This window comes from Bos grunniens, chromosome 1 (genome assembly GCF_055505025.1).
Source record: "Bos grunniens cultivar Pamir isolate PY7600 chromosome 1, Bosgru_T2T1.0, whole genome shotgun sequence".
NCBI classification, from domain to species: Eukaryota; Metazoa; Chordata; class Mammalia; order Artiodactyla; family Bovidae; genus Bos; species Bos grunniens.
The window spans coordinates 91,337,733-91,354,892 of record NC_141165.1 but is presented as its reverse complement, the minus strand read 5'-3'; the positions used below and the strand labels follow the sequence as shown (position 1 = coordinate 91,354,892).

The 17,160-nt window shown below is 36.1% G+C and overlaps 1 protein-coding gene across 7 annotated transcripts in view; it reads right to left on the bottom strand.

Moving 5' to 3' along the window:
* Positions 1–17,160, bottom strand: part of POLQ (DNA polymerase theta) — a 105,452-nt gene that overhangs the window by 37,090 nt on the left and 51,202 nt on the right. For 5 of the 7 annotated variants that reach the window (XR_015164871.1, XM_086403990.1, XM_086404000.1 and 2 more), the window contains 4 exons: positions 10,115–13,209; positions 7,211–7,354; positions 4,408–4,604; positions 582–822 (listed from right to left, as the gene is read on the bottom strand). Coding sequence is in view for 4 of the 7 variants with exons in the window: in XM_086403990.1 (XP_086260116.1) it covers positions 582–822; positions 4,408–4,604; positions 7,211–7,354; positions 10,115–13,209 (3,677 nt within the window). In the remaining 3 variants the exon portion in view is untranslated. The remainder of the gene's footprint in view (positions 1–581; positions 823–4,407; positions 4,605–7,210; positions 7,355–10,114; positions 13,210–17,160) is intronic. The other 2 variants (XR_015164872.1, XR_015164873.1) reach the window with 1 other exon arrangement.

Below are 17,160 nucleotides of genomic sequence, written 5' to 3'. Positions count from 1 at the left end.
ATAAATCCACACTATTTCTCACAAGGGAAAAAAAGATTCACATGAATACATTTTGCTGAAAAAAATAACTGTTAAAGAATTCTACAAAGAAAATAGTTCATTGTTTTAAATCCATAAAAGATACATTCTAAGTGTATTTCTAAAACCATTCGATAACATTCAAATATAAAATTAGGAATAAATGAACAAAATGCTCTAATTTACTTCATTACAGTAGAGTCAGAGGTCAGCAAACTATGGCCAATCTGGGGATAGATGTCTGTTTTTGTAAATAAAGATTTATTGAAACACTCATTTTCATACTATCTATAGCTGCTTTCATGCTATGATGGCAGAGTTGAATATTCATGACTGAGATCATCTAGCCTACAAAACCAAAACTAGTCACTATCTGGCCTTTTACAGCAAAATTATTTATGTTGACTCCTGCACTAGACAATCAAAAGAAAGGGTCTGCATAAAAAGTATAACTTCTATTTTAAAAAAAAAGTGTAATTTATCCACCTGTGACAGAGTAGCTAAATACAGAACTATCCCCAGTCTTACAACATCATAAAAATGCCAGGAACTGTTTTTTTTACCTTGAAGGTTTTCCTTCTTCAACAAAGAATTAAGTTGATTCATAGAGTTGAAGATGAGAATGGACTCTACAGATGCTCTGTATCGTCCAGAATGCGTAGTGCTGACATTCAGCCCTAGACTTTGAATTCCTTGGCCAGTCTCTATTTCTTCCAGGAGTGGAAGCTCATGAGGAAGAAAATGGGAAACTATGCTGTGAAGAGTCGGCTCCTTGGAATCTGGATCTAGTAACCAGCATGCCACCTGAATGGGATAACAATCAGAACATTTTCTTGATTTTCCAAAGACATTTCTGAAGGGGAAAAAAGAAAGCTCATTTTTAATCTCATTCATTTTTACTTAATACACTAAATACTTATGCAGTATTTCCCAGGAGAGAAGGAAAGGACAACTACACCAAGATAAGGAAAGGATAATTGGTATAAGAAATAACCTTTTTTTTTTTTAACCAATAAGAGCAGTGACCGTCAAAGAAGAAAAAGTTATATTTTTCCATTACTGCAATGTGCCTGCTGATTTACTTCAGAATTCAGCTTGAAAATCAAATGCCTTTGAGCTAACAAAAATCGTATTTCTGAAAATGCAGCTGGGTTTCTTTTCCATTGAGGCTGACTTTGGCTTACCTACTGTTATAATAAATTTGGGCCAATATAATTTTAGGTTTATTTAATTTTCAACATGGGAAGAAGTGAGACATAAACATTTAACCATTATAAGTTCACATACAATATTTTAGATGCATAAGACTTTCTCTTAAAGATGAGGACCTGTCACCATGACCATCCAACCTCTGATTTGACTGCTATTCTTAGCTTCCCTATGATACTAGAAGTCCTGCATTTTTTAATACTAGATTCAAGCAGTTTGAAATTGGATTTAGAAGAAGGAATCTAAACCTTGTCCATAATTTCAAGCATTACTAAATGACTCAGTTACTTCTTTTATAGGCTAAGAATTCAGTTTTAGAGGGGGGGGCACAATCTTGTATATTATAATAAGAAATATAAATTGGGTCTTCCCAACAGAGATAAGGCAGGCTTCCTAGATGGCTCAGCAGGTAAAGAATATGCCTGCGAAGCAGCAGATGCGGGTTTGATTCCAGGGTCAGGAAGACCCCTTGGAGGAGGAAATAGCAACCCACTCCAGAATTCTTGCCTGAAAAATCCCATGGACAGAGGAATCTGGTGGACTACAGTCCAAAGGATCATAAAGAGTTGGACACACTGAGCTCTCGAAAAAGAGATACAGGTTATCTTTAGTTATGCTAATGTAGTGTCTTAGAATACTCCTAAGTCACCTAAGAACACAGGCTAAGTTGCCAGGGGTAATCAATCCTGTGACAGGAGGGCTGGAACTTTCCGTTCCACCTCCCCGAACTCCTGATTAGAGGAAGAGGCTAAAGAGCAACTGACCACCAATGGCCAATAATTTGATCAATTGTGCCTATATAATGAAGCCTCCACAGGAACACAAAAGGAAGGGTTCAAAGAGCTTCTGGGTTGGTAATTACATGAAGACTCGGGGAGAGTGGCAAGCCTAGAAAGGACAGAAGCCCCACATCTCTTCTTACAAACCTCGTCCTATACATCTCTTCATCTGTGTTGATCTGTGTCCTTTAATATCCTTTGTAATAAGCCAGTAATCTAGTGAGTAAACCGGTTTCCTAAGTTCTGTTAGCTCCTCTAACAAATTAACCAAACTCAAGGAGGGGGTTAATTTGTTAGAGGAACTAACAGAACTTAGGAAACCAGTTTACTCACTAGATTACTGGCTTATTATAAAGGATATTAAAGGACACAGATCAACACAGATGAAGAGATGAGGGGGTTCGGAGAAGGCAATGACACCCTACTCGAGTACTCTGGCCTGGAAAATCCCAGGGACAGAGGAGCCCAGTGGGCTGCCGTCCGTGGGGTCGCTAAGAGTCAGACACGACGGAGCGACTTCACTTTCACTTTTCACTTTCATGCACTGGAGAAGGAAATGGCAACCCACTCCAGTGTTCTTGCCTGGAGAATCCCAGGGACGGGGGAACCTGATGGGCTGCCGTCTATGGGGTCGCACAGAGTCGGACACGACTGAAGTGACTTAGCAGCAGAAGGAGGGGGTTATGGGAATCTAATTTATTTACAGCTGGTTGACCAGAAGCACAGTTAATAAGCTGGGCTTGCAACTAGCGCCTGAAGCTGGGGGCTTGTGGGACTGAGCCCTTAGCCTATGGGATTTGATGCTATTTCCAGATAGAAAGTGACAGAATTGAGCTGACTTTTGGATATCCAGCTGGTACCCAGTGAACTGTTAGTGATACAGCAACAGGCTCCCACCATTAGAAACTAGTGATCAGAACCCTTTTAGAGGTATCGAATAAGATAGTCTCATGTAAAAGTTGGCAAATGTTTCTTATAAAAGTGAAATTTTATAAATTAATAGTTTCTCTTACATCAAAAATGCTATGATTAGTAAAACCAAGTATGGAATATTTCAAATGGTTTACACCAAAGTTGCTATATAAATCTGGGAAGCCACTGTAGCTTTAAGAAGCTCATATTACCCATATTCTCATTTTGGACTCTGAAACATCAAAATTAAATGATAACCTTTTATATTGAGTAAAAGGTCAGTTTAGAAACTATATGAAATGTATCACATAAACAAAGGCTGGTTTGAAATATAGGAAAAGACAGTGTCATTAGTTTACCTGATAATGCCTTCAAAGTGAAGTGAAATTCACTCAGTTGTGTCCAACTCTTTGTGACCCTGTGGACTACACAGTCCATGGAATTCTCCAGGCCAGAACACTGGAGTGGGTAACCATTCCCTTCTCCAGGGGATCTTCCCAACCCAGGGATCAAAGCCAGGTCTCCTGCACTGCAGGCAGATTCTTTACCAGCAGAGCCACCAGGGAAGCCAAAGAATACTAGAGCGGGTAGCCTATCCCTTCTCCAGTGGATCTTCCCGATGCAGGAATCAAACTGGGGTTTCCTGCATTGCAGGCAGATTCTTTATCAGCTGAGCTACCAGGGAAGCCCCAATGCCCTCAAAAATCTCTGCCAAAAAAGCTAAAGAAGCTAAAAAATTATGTTATTATCATTAATTATGTTGTTAACAACCAATTAACATCATATCTCAATTCAATTAATACTCCACACACCTCATGTATTCTAGTCTCAAAAAGGGGAAAAAAATGATATCCCTTTCAGGGCTATGATCCAATAGATAAATGTCTTCTGAAAGTGCATTATATGTTTATATATAATCATATAAGTGTATATTAGAATAACATAAGTTACTCTTTCCTTAATAATTCAGTCATCTTTATAAACAGTGTATCAGTTTGCTATTATATGGGAAAGTTCTTACAGGTTAATAAGGCCATTTATCCCTATGCTAAATGGCCTCTAACTACTATCCTTTGTGATCTCTTATATCTATATATGCTTTTACTATTTTCTGTCTCTATTCTCATGGATATTTGAAATATCCTACTATCATGTATTTAAATCTCACAGTTCTCCTTTCATTTCTAACTTACTATGACACAGAAAATGTAGAACATATGACCAAAATGAAAACATTTAAGTCTCTGAAAAAGGTATGAACTTTAGTGCTTGGAATTTATAACATCTCTGTTTTTATCTACATAGAGGCATCTGGTGTTAATAATAATCTGTTCTGGATGAATAGGATTACTGGACAAAGGAGTGACTACCCTAAACTACTTAAGCTGCAGTGTTGAAGCTAAATAAATACCAAGTCATTTAAGAATTAACCCTAAACATTAAAATATTTTTTGAAGTATACAAAAATTGTTGAGATAAGACAAGAAACCTTAGGATCTTCGTAACTCTGTTCCAGGGAGATGCCACAAGACAGAAGAAGAATTTTATAACTCTGGATGAAGTCATAGATGATAACAGAACGTTCTTTATCAGATTTTTTGTGAAAGCAAGATTGAAGGTGCCATAATCTATCCTTCACAGTCAGGCTTGGATCCAGAGAAGGTGGGATCAAACTGGCACTAATTTCTTAAAAAAAAGAAAAAAAGTTTTAAGGCAAAAAGTACACACATTCATTTGAAGTAGCAATCTTTAGTGCTAACACTGAAAAAGACTCAAAAGCCTCAGAGTTTAGTTCGGCATGACCTTATTTTCCAGGTCATGTTGGCTATATGGATGCAGTGTTTTGTAATCTAAAAATTAAGGTTTGGGCTAGGTGATTTATAATGATCTAATTCAGTTCAGTTCAGTTCAGTTGCTAAGTCATGTCCGACTCCTTGCGACCCGGTGAACTGCAGCACACCAAGGCCTCCCTGTCCCTCACCAACTCCCGGAGCCTACACAAACTCATGTGATTGAGTCGGTGATGCCATCCAACCATCTCATCCTCTGTCGTCCCCTTCTCCTCCTGCCCTCAATCTTTCCCAGCATCAGGATCTTTTCAAATGAGTCAGCTCTTCGCATCAGGTGGCCAAAGTATTGGAGTTTCAGCTTCAACATCAGTCCTCCCAATGAACACCCAGGACTGATCTCCTTTAGGATGGACTGGTTGGATCTCCTTGCAGTCCAAGGGACTCTCAAGAGTCTTCTCCAACACCACAGTTCAAAAGCATCAATTCTTCGGCACTCAGCTTTCTTTATAGTCCAACTCTCACATCCATACATGACCACAGGAAAAACCATAGCTTTGACTAGATGGACCTTTGTTGGCAAAGTAATGTCTCTGCTTTTGAATATGCTATCTAGGTTGGTCATAACTTTCCTTCCAAGGAGTAAGCATCTTTTAATTTCATGGCTGCAATCACCATCTGCAGTGATTTTGGAGCCCAAAAAAATAAAGTCTGACAGTGTTTCCACTGTTTCCCCATCTACTGCCATGAAGTGATGAGACCGGATGAAATGATCTTAGTTTTTTGAATGTTGAGCTTTAAGCCAACTTTTTCACTCTCCTCTTTCACTTTGATCAAGAGGCTCTTTAGTTCTTCTTCACTTTCTGCCATAAGGGTAGTGTCATCTGCATATCTGAGGTTATTGATATTTCTCCCGGCAATCTTGATTCCAGCTTGTGCTTCTTGCAGCCCAGCATTTCTCATGATGTACTCTGCATATAAGTTAAATAAGCAGGGTGACAATATACATGCTAAGTTGCTTCAGTCATGTTCAACTCTATGCAACCCTATGGACAGCAGCCCACCAGGCTCCTCTGTCCACAGGATTCTCTAGACAAGAATACTGGAGTGGGTTGCCATTTTCTTCTCCATATACAGCCTTGATGTACTCCTTTGCCTATTTGGAACCAGTCTGTTGTTCCATGTCTAGTTCTAATTGTTGCTTCCTGACCTGCATACAGGTTTCTCAAGAGGCAGGTCAGGTGGTCTGGTATTCCCATCTCTTTCAGAATTTTCCACAGTTTATTGTGATCCACACAGTCAAAGACTTTGGCATAGTCAATAAAGCAGAAATAGATGTTTTTCTGGAACTCTCTTGCTTTTTCAATGATCCAACGGATGTTGGCAATTTGATCTCTGGTTCCTCTGCCTTTTCTAAAACCAGCCTAAACATCTGGAAGTTCATGGTTCACATATTGCTGAAGCCTGGCTTGGAGAATTTTGAGCATTACTTTACTAGTGTGTGAAATGAGTGCAATTGTGTGGCAGTTTGAGCATTCTTTGGCATTTCCTTTCTTTGGAATTGGAATGAAAACTGACCTTTTCCAGTCCCGTGGCCACTGCTGAGTTTTCCAAATTTGCTGACATATTGAGTACAGCACTTTCACAGCATCATCTTTTAGGATTTGAAATACCTCAACAGGAATGAGCTCTAATTAGGTAGGAGAAAATTCTAAACATTAAGATTCTAAAAATAAATCTACATTTCTCAGAATGTGAAATTAAAGACAAAAAAGTTATTTGGAAGTAAATTTTTAAAAAAGGAACTCATTTTACAGGGAAGTTTAGTATAAATGTATAAAACTACATCTAAAATAAAAGAAGTTCAAGTAACTACTCACCGTACGATGTTTTCCTACAAAACAACTGAAAATGTTTCGTGCTTACTCAGGAATAGACATTACACGCATCTTTTAAAATGTTTCCTTATTAATTCTGCTTCTAAAACCTAATAATCAACTAGGTATCCAACCACCATAATCAGCTCACAAATTATTTCTAGATCATATCCTTTTAACTCTATCACCTTTCCAAAGCCTGTGTGATTCAACTACTGTAGATGTCTAGCTCATCATTGCCTCTAAATGAGTTCCAGATATACCAAATAGGAGGAAACAAGCCTGTAAAGAAACTGCTTTGACCCAGTCTTCAGAAACAAATTTTCTAGGTGGCCAGCAAGTCCTTAAGGCTTCACTACCCCCAGAAAGAAAACATAGTATTAATAGCTCCATGTGACAAGCAGAAGGGAGAAAGGGAGATTGGGGGGTGCTTCTTAAAACATTATTCCAGATAATATGTGAAATAATGTATACAATAGCCAGGATTTTTTAAAAAATGAAAAGAGTTTTCTTATTACTAAAAATAAAGTCTAGGTAAGTATCAGGAGACTATTCTCAACAAAAAAGTCACTATCCTCATAGAGGTTGCATTAAAATTATATAACTTAGCCAAATAGTGATTACTTACCAGAATGCTTTTGTTCCTTCTGCAGTGAAAAATAGTAAGCATCTTTTCCACCCCAACATACTGCAAGCCCAACCAGTAAGATGTCATCACAGTCTTTAACAGGAAATCCATCATCTCTAATAGAGGCTTCTTGAGGGAAACTAACTATGTAAATCCAAAGTGAAATAGTTAAAAATCTCTAAAAGTCATTAAATTGAACATTAAATATGATAATAAAAACCATTTGATAAGCAAATTTTTCAGATCCCCTACAATATGCATTAAATGGATAATCATTTTTAGATGTTTATAAGATCTTTCTAGGCATCCCATCAATTAAGATAATTGTCACTATGAAAAATCTACCAAAGACTTCTTAAAAAGAGATCTGTAATAATGACTAAGTTTAAAATTAACTTCAAGTTTTTCAAAAGCTGCATTTTGAATTTTTATAACTCAAAAATAAAGACCCTTGCACACCACAAAAAATTTACAGCAAACTCAGCAACTTTTAACACTTAGAAACTCCAACAGTTTTTAACAGTTTAACACTTAGAAAAACCAAGACTCTTGCTGCTGCTGGTTAAAAATTAGGTATGGTTTTGTATATGCAGTCAACATTTTTCCTAACATAATACATTTTCAATTCCAAAGACGCTGGTCAAAAACATTAGGTCAACAACTAATCTATCTTATTTACAATTATATCCCCAATACCTGGAAAATAACTGGCACATATTTGTTAAATTTAAGTGGAAAGTTTTTAATCTTTCTAACTTCTAGCACAGGAAATGTACTCAATTTTGTTTGTTGGATGAAAAATAGAAAGAACTAGTTAACACTGAAGGTACATAAAACTTGTCATTAACACATATTCTTCCTGAGTTGAGTAGCAAACAAATACTTAGAACTTTATGAACAAATTGATTCATAATACAGAGATTTAAGAAATTTCATCGAATCTTTGATTTCCACAACATGTTGTCAAGCTGACTACAGCTATCCCCCATAATACTGAATCATTACTGTCATGAAATAAGACAGGAATACATGGTATTATTTGACTAAAAGTTTCAAGTCTCTGAAAACCTGGAAGAGTCCTGTGAGGCTTTGTGGTCAACACTGCAGTACAGAATTCATGACTATCAGTGGAGTTATAAATTCTACTTGAGATAAGTCTTGGCAAACAAGCTAATACACACTGAAAATAAAGTGCCTATTTGTTAGGTACTTCTGTTATGACATAAGTGAATAAGGATATTACAGTTTAAGAGAAAATAATTCATGCTGCTGCTGCTGCTAAGTCGCTTCAGTCATGTCCAACTCTGTGCGACCCCATAGACGGCAGCCCACCAGGCTCCCCATGAGCAATGATAATTAATACAAACCATCATGTCTGCCATTTGCAACAACATGAATGGACCTGAGTAAAATAAGTCATACAGAAAGACAAATACTGTATTTTATCATTTATATGTGGAACCTAAAGAATTAAACAAACAAATATAACTAAAGATAAACAGACTCACAAACAAAGAGAATAAATCAGTGATTGAGGATAAGGAGGTGTGAGGGGCAAGATAACAGTAGAAGATTAATTAGTACAAACTACAATGTATCAGTCAGCCATAAGAATATATTGTACAGAAAAGGGAAATAGAACCATTATTTTACAATTACATTAAATGGAGTATAATCTATAAAAAACTGAATCACTATATACCCAAATCACTATATACCCAAAATTAATTCAATACTGTAAATCATTTATATTTTAATTAATTAAAACCATATCATTATGGTGCCACAAAAAAGCTGAACCATATTCAAAATATACATCTTAAATTTTAGAAACATATTCAAACTAATATATTATATATATATATGATTATTACATATATATGTGTGCTGCTGCTAAGTTGCTTCAGTCATGTCCAACTCTGTGCGACCCCATAGACGGCAGCCCACCAGGCTCCCCCATCCCTGGGATTCTCCAGGCAAGAATACTGGAGTGGGTTGCCATTTCCTTCTCCAATGCATGAAGGTGAAAAGTGAAAGTGAAGTCGCTTAGTCATGTCCAACTCTGAGCGACCCCATAGACTTCAGCCTACCGGGCTCCTCCATCCATGGGATTTTCCAGGCAAGAGTACTGGAGTGGGGTGCCATCGCCTTCTCCATATATATGTGTATATATATATGATTTAAGAGAAATGTGTTTAATGGTAAAGCTCAGCACACTTTACACTAACACTAGGCATGACCAAGAGCTAAAGCAGCAGATATATATGAGAAACTACCACAGAGCCTCACAAAATAAAGAGATGAGCAAGACAACCAAACAGAAAAGCCCTATGGCCTCAGCCAGGGCAAAGCCCAGAATGGCATAGAAGAGCTATATTTAACAGACAGGTTCCTGAAGCATTAAGCTGTCAAACACTGTTCCAATTCTGGCCTCTGAACCAGACACACCAGCTGTGGTGTCTCCAGTCGCAATAAGCTTGGCTGCTGGGTCAGTGACTTGGGCGACAACACTGGTATGGAACTCCTGTGGGGAGCTGCTATAGCAAGGCTGTTCAGATGGGCTCTCTGGCCTACTTGGAAGGAGGCAGACACAGGATTGATAGACCCCAGGCACAACAACAGATCAGAGCCAGAGGAACAAACAATGTCCTAGTGGTCTACACTTTTTCAGTCTACCAGCTTTGCGCTCTTGGCCTCACTGCTCAGCTCTCCTACCCATGTGTCCAGATGTCCCCCATCTCTTATACAGAGTTGCACTGAACAACAAAGCTGTTCTACATGTAAACCTACACAGGAGAAACTTATTAAACTTTGAACAAATTTATTACATTTAATATCCAATTCTGCAAAGTCTCAGTCACACTATTTTACATACAAATGTAAAAGATTTTTTTTTAATCTTACCTTGCTTAAACATACCACCAATAGTAGCACTTTTAGAAGATGTCAAATTACTGATCTTTTCACAAGCCAGTGAGATGGAGAATCGAGTTTTGCTTTGCCATTCCTTCATGAATGTTTGAAAGAGAGTTTGGTTACTTGCTACATCAATTATGGCCAAACTTTCAGGACTGCATGAGGCTAGAGTTAACTGTGATCCATTCTGCAGTAACTGTGGTGAAAAATTTGTGTCTCTAATAGAACTGTTATCTTTAAAACCATTTCTACTCTCTGGATGTAAATCATGGTTTTTATTATTGGAAGGTGAGCAAAATGAAGAACTTTCACCAAGTTTAAAACCATGACTAATTTTCTTAAGTTTCACAGATGTTCCAAGAATATCTGGAAATGCCAACTTAGAATCAGAAGGAATAGGTGTAGGAGGAATGAGTCCATTATCACGAACTATACAGTTTTCTTTACAAGGCAAGAGGGAGGTTTCACCATGAATGACATCGTTCTGTAGTGCCTCAAGATTGCCTCTTACTACAATTTTAGGTGAAAATGGAATTCCTTGTACTTGATTTGGCTCCGTATTTGAAATCACTTGTCTGTCATTTACCTCTGCATTTTCTCCATTCAAACCAGGCAAGTCTGTAGCAGTTAATTTTGGCTTTTCATTTTCTAGAGGACTGGACACTTGGTCTAAAATCCTTTGCAGTCCTGGACTTAAATCAAATGATGCTCCTGACCATAGAAATGAATTATCTTGCCTTGTGCCAGTTAACTTGGATTTTTGAGACCTTTTATCTTTTTCTTCTCCAATTACTTCTCTTTGGGAATCATCATTACCTACAGTCACTTGATCACTCAGTTTCAGTATTTTTAGAGATTCTGCAGTATTATGTTTCTCCTGGACAGGAACTATGTCTACATTGTCCAAAGCTGCAACCATCTGGACAGAATCGATTTCTGAAAATATAATAGACTCATCACTGAAACAAGACAATGGCTGCTGATTATCTTGATTCTCATTCATATCTGGTTTTTTAATTATGCCCTCTGGTTGTAGACACAGAGAATCATCGAAATGGACTGATGTTATTTCAGAAGGAAGGTGTTCTTTTTCTTGTCCATCAGGTCGTTGTTCTTCTACAAGGTAGTCTTCACTGAAACTGTCAAACAGTAAACTACCACTCAAATTCAAACTTGTTTCAGGAACTGGCAGACACTCTACTTCTGTATCAGTAGGAATTCTCTTTTGAGGAATCACAGGTATAACTGGCTTCATAGTTTCTTGTGTTTGATAACCTTGAAGAAAACTATTTAATTGGGAGTCAGTAACAGAAAGTTCACTGCCTTTAAAACATGGGCCATTTTCCCCTACTAGTATTGGAGAATAAAAAATTGGCCTTTCTGGAGTCAGGGTATCAACCTCATGTGAATCAGTGCTTTGCTTCACAACATCTACAGTCTTATGTTTCAAATGATTTGTCATTTCTAGTGAATGCTGTTCGCCTGGAAAAGCAACATGAGTCTCTTTCTGAAAGGAGCTCATTGAGCTCTGTTTGTCTAGGTTCTTCTGAATCATCCCTGTTGCCAGGCTGGTATCCTTGGGTCCTTCTTGGTTGGCATTTGCAGTTGCTATCTGCTGAATTATTTTCTCTGACTGAGTATCCAGGTAGAAACTATCTTCAAGATCACAGAGATCTAAACCTAAGTCAGAAACACAATTATTTTTAGTTCTGTCTGCTGCATAAGCATCTGTTCTTCCTTGTACTCTAGGAGTATTTAGAATATTCTCAGGCTGGCCTCTTAATTTACCAAATGCTCCACTTGGTAGATGTACTTCACTGGGTATCTCAATGCTGCTTATGATATCTCCTGATGCCTTAAGATTACTTGATTTATTTTCCTCAACATTAAACTTTGTACTTTCACATTTCATAATAACATTTGAGTCTCTATTCAAATAACTACTGTCTGTCTCATAGGGTATTTGTTTTGCTACTGTTGTATTCAGTTTGATGTGAGTATTTGTCTCTTTATTAAACTGCTTTTCCAGGCACTGGTTAATTGGATGGGTGTCATGGTGTTTCACATAAACATTCTGGATTTTTGAATCATTTTGTATCACTTTATTTTTTTTTTCTGATTCAACAGCTAATTCTCTTCCATTTTCACTGACCACACTAGTGGCTTGAATCACATGTTTACTCTGAGATCCTGTGATCAAGTGTTCCCCAAGAATATCATTAGGTATTTTATTGTTCCTAGAACAACTTTGTTCTGTTTGTGATGCAAATGGTATTATGTTACATCTTCTCTCAGCACGGAAAGATACATTTTTAGCAAATGGCTCTGGACTTCTAAATTCCATACTCATCTCATCTAAAGTAAAAGAGTCTTCACAATGAATAGAATTAGACATAGTCCGTTCTTGTAAATTGATTCTACGCATCTTTGTGTCTTTCACAGGGCTACTGTCGCTGGATCGTTTTCGATGCTTACCATGTTTCCAAGATTGAGAGATTGTACTCACTTTTTCTGAACTAAAATTTAAAGCTTCTCTTTTTGTTTTCCGTGATGAGAGAGTCCGAACAACTTTCGAAGTGCTTGCTTTCCCCTCATTCAGAGAAGTTCCTAGCTTTCCTTTTTTAATACTCAAAGAAGCCTGTTTTTTCCCTCTGGAGATGGAATGATGACACTCTTGATTCCCATCCTGAAATTTATAATAAAAGGAATCTGTATGTTCTCTACTTTTATCTAAATCTTGCATGGTATCTGGTAAGTGATTAACAGAATCACTAAATATTGTGTCACTTTTTTTCTTTGATGTTAATCTTTTATAAGAACTCTTAGTTTGAGGTATAAATTTGTGTTCTTTTACTTCTGACTCACTGCTGGTCAGTGAGTGTGTATCAGAATTTAGAAAGGAATGTAGATTCCATTGCACTCCCATTTCAACTAAGTCCTGCTGCAGAATCATTCTGGCTTCTTCTACTATAAGGGTTGCTGCTTCCCTTTCACTTAAACCTTTTCTGCCTGTCACCCAAATAGTTCGCATATTTCGACGCTCTTCAACTGCTTCCTCTTCCTCATCCACTGCCTTTCGAGTACTATACAAGAGACAGGAAATGAAATTAATTAATGCATTGATTCATTCATTAATACAAGTATTTATTAAGCATCAATCTGAGCTTTTCTAGTAACTGAAGAAATAGCACAGATCAAGAAGAAAGTATATAGACTCTCAAAGAACTTACATTCTAAAAACAAAAAACGTTAAAATAAAAATAAAAAAAGTTAAAACACATACTGTGTTAACTGTTGATAAATAACAGTTGTGTTTTAAAAAAAAAAAAAAATGAAGCACCAGAAAGGTATTAGTGGCTCTGCAATTTTTAAATAGCATCATCAGGGAAGGCCTCACTAAGACAGAATCCTTAAACAGAAAACTGGAGTTTATCGACAGAATGTGAAACAGAGCTCAGAGTAACTACAAGAGATACAAAATGAAGCGAGATAATTCAGAACTGAGAGATACAGAGGAGAACCAAAAATTTTTCATATAAATTCTGCCCAAATATCTAGCTGACCTCAAAACTATGCAACTGTGTGCAGACTCCAAGCAGCCAGGTAAAAGTCTACACAACTGAACAAAGATTTGAACTATTGCCTAGAAAAGTTTGAGTTCAGCCAAGCTAACTGACTGATAAAATATCAGTGCTCTTCATAGTAAAATAATAGATTCTACACCCTGAATAGTCTAACATATATGTAACTGAAATATCACAAAGAGAAGATGAACAGGATGAGGGAAATTTAATTTTCCATAAAAATTATGGAAGCCAAGAAACTTCTATTTCTAGTGAAGAAAGGAGAACAGGGACCAATTTAGCATCTCATCCACAATTAAAAAACTGAGGCTAGGCCATAAAAGACACTGCAGCTTCCATTTTGCTCTCTCTTGGGTCAATCACTCTGAGGGAAGCCAACCATCAAGGCATAAGGGTGTCATGAAGCTCTGTGGAGAAGCTCATGTGTAGAATTGAACACCAAACTGCCAGCATGTGTGTGAGTTATCTTAAAAGCAGATCTGAGTCAATCCTTCAGATGACTACAACCCTATGAGAAACTCAAACCGGAGCTACGAGGAAAGTTGCTCCTGAATTCATGACTTGCAGAAACGCTGAGATAATACATAATACTAGTTGCTTTTAAGACACTAACTTAAGTACTTTGTTCCAAAGAAATAGTTAAAACACCTAGTAAAACTATCAAAAATATGAAAAATAAACCTCAAGGCCTACATATCTGGAAGGGCAAAAGAATCACACTCTCATCAGAAATCTCAAAAACAGCACACAAAGCAAAGAGATAACATTTTCAAAAAACACAATAAAAGAAAGTATAGGCCGTCCAACCAAGATGTACTTCAAATATTAAGGTTATGGAAAAACAATTTTAAACATACAAGAACTTGGAGAATTCTATATTATATAAGCCCTCCTCATGAAATCTAAATCTACTAGAGGATAAGTTTCATCTGTTCAAAGACAGGAAGGAACACCTCAGCAGTAAGAACAATGGTAAAAATCTGAATAACTAAAAATGTAGATTATATTAATCTTCCATTCCTACCCCTACAAGGAAACAAAGGTGGAAAATTAACATACAAAATTTATATATTGAGATAAGGTAGAAATAATGCACTTTGAAAATAGAAGGAAAAGGTAGAGGGTAAAAGAAAGCTAAAGTAAGTTCAATGTCAGTGACTGCTGTTAAGGCAATAGATAGGAATTATGGAATACAATTAAAATCTTAACAAACCAGATAATAAAAGATATCCAATAAAACAAAAATATAACTTTTCTAAATTTAAAAATAAAGTCCCAAAGAGCACCCTTAGATAAAGAAACATAGCAAACATTACATAATACATAATTATAAAATAATTTGAGAGAATTTACACCAGACATATTATTCATATCAATCAATGTGAGCAAAATTAAATTATCTATTAAAAAGATCTTCATATGTTCATTTGTTATTTTTAATTATTAAAAAATTAAAATGAGGAATTACATTATAAATCATCAAAGCATACACACACCCAAAAAAAGATTTTCAATTTGTATCAGAAAGCAAAACACTACTACAACTCAATGTGGTACACAAAATTCACATCTAAAACAAAGCGATTCAAGAAAGCTAAAAATAAAGGCACGGGAAAAGGAATTTCCAGGCAAAGGGAAACAAGAAGAAAGCAGTGAGGGGCACTCCAAGAAGGGTATAATTTAATGCTCAAAACCAAAAGCACAATAAAGATAACTGTCTATCAGTCATATTTACTATGAATATTTACACTCTGAATAACAAGCCATCAGCAAACACTGTAAGAGACACAAGGGGACAAAGAGAGAAGTACACTAACAATTGGTAGACTTTAATAAATAATTCAAAGACAGATGAAGTACTGGCATTGGGGAATGAATAAGACATAATTAACACAATAAGGTAGATTTTGTGAAAATATCTCATTTTTATTATAGAGAATATATCTATCCAGTTTGTATTGATCATATTCTGTATTAGGAAACAAACTGTTAGTGAATTTCATAATGTAGAAATGTTATAAAACACACTTAGATTACAATGCAATAAAACTAGAAATAACTAACGACGACAAAAAAAGAACTTCCACCCAGCCAAAAAGGGAAAATATGCAAATTCCATAATTCCTATAAAGAAAATAATGAAAGCCTTAAATATCAGATGTCTGGCTACATTTAAAATAAGTGACCATAGGAAAATTCACAGTACTAAATTTATAGTATCAAAATTAAAAACACAGCATTTTATTTATCAATAAAAACATAAATGTCAACAAATTTCTAGTTCAACAGAGATTTGGGAGAATGGCAATGAAACATGTAAAATATCATGTAGGAAACGAGTTGCCAGTCCAGGTTCGATGCACGATGCTGGATGCTTGGGGCTGGTGCACTGGGACGGCCCAGAGGGATGGTATGGGGAGGGAGGAGGGAGGAGGGTTCGGGATGGGGAACACATGTATACCTGTGGTGGATTCATTTTGATATTTGGCAAAACTCATACAATTATGTAAAGTTTAAAAATAAAATAAAATTAGAAAAAAAAAACTACAAAAAGTATGACAAAGTAAAACAAAAGAAAGCAGTGGGAAGTAATAAAATTAAAAACTAAGGAATGAATGAGGTAGATTTTTTTTTAGTAGACCTCATGAGTAAAACAAAATCTTTGATTTTTTAAATTTACAAAATAGACCACAAGTTGATCTGAGGAAAAAAAGGAAGTAGAAATTTACAAAATAACAAATCAAAAAAGAGAAATGAAATATTTTAAATTCCTAATAGACTTTTTTACAGATCTCTATGAAAATATATTTGAAAATCCAGATGAAATAAATAATTTTGTTCAGAAAGGTTACCAAAACTGACCCCACTAGACGTAGAAAGTTTAAAGAGACTGATTTCTGAAAAAATAAAACAGAGAAGCTGGTCAAAGAACTAACCCCACTAAAAGGCACAATCAAGATTGTTTCATAGGGTAATCATATCAAAACTTTAAACAGTTCAAAAGTACTGAATATAAGGAAAAATCTTCCTGTTTTTCATGAAGCAAGTCTGATATCAAACAATGATATCAAAACTTGAGTAAAGATTGTGCAAACACACACATGAACACATGTATGAAAACTACAGACTAATATTATTTAAGGGTAACAATGTAAAAGTATACTATATTAAATATTAGCAGATAGAATCCAGCATCATGTAAAAAATAATATACCACAACCAACTGAAATTTATTCTGGAATATAAAACTGACTGAATAGTAGGAAATCTTATTAATATAACGTGCTAACAGATGTAACAGGGGAAAAAAAAACCTAAGACTATCTCCATTGATGCTGAAAAACTCTTTAACAAAATTTAATACCCATTCCTGATACAAAACATTTGAGAAAATTGCAATTAATGGCCATTTTCCTAAAATGATTGTACATACACACACATGGGGCTTCC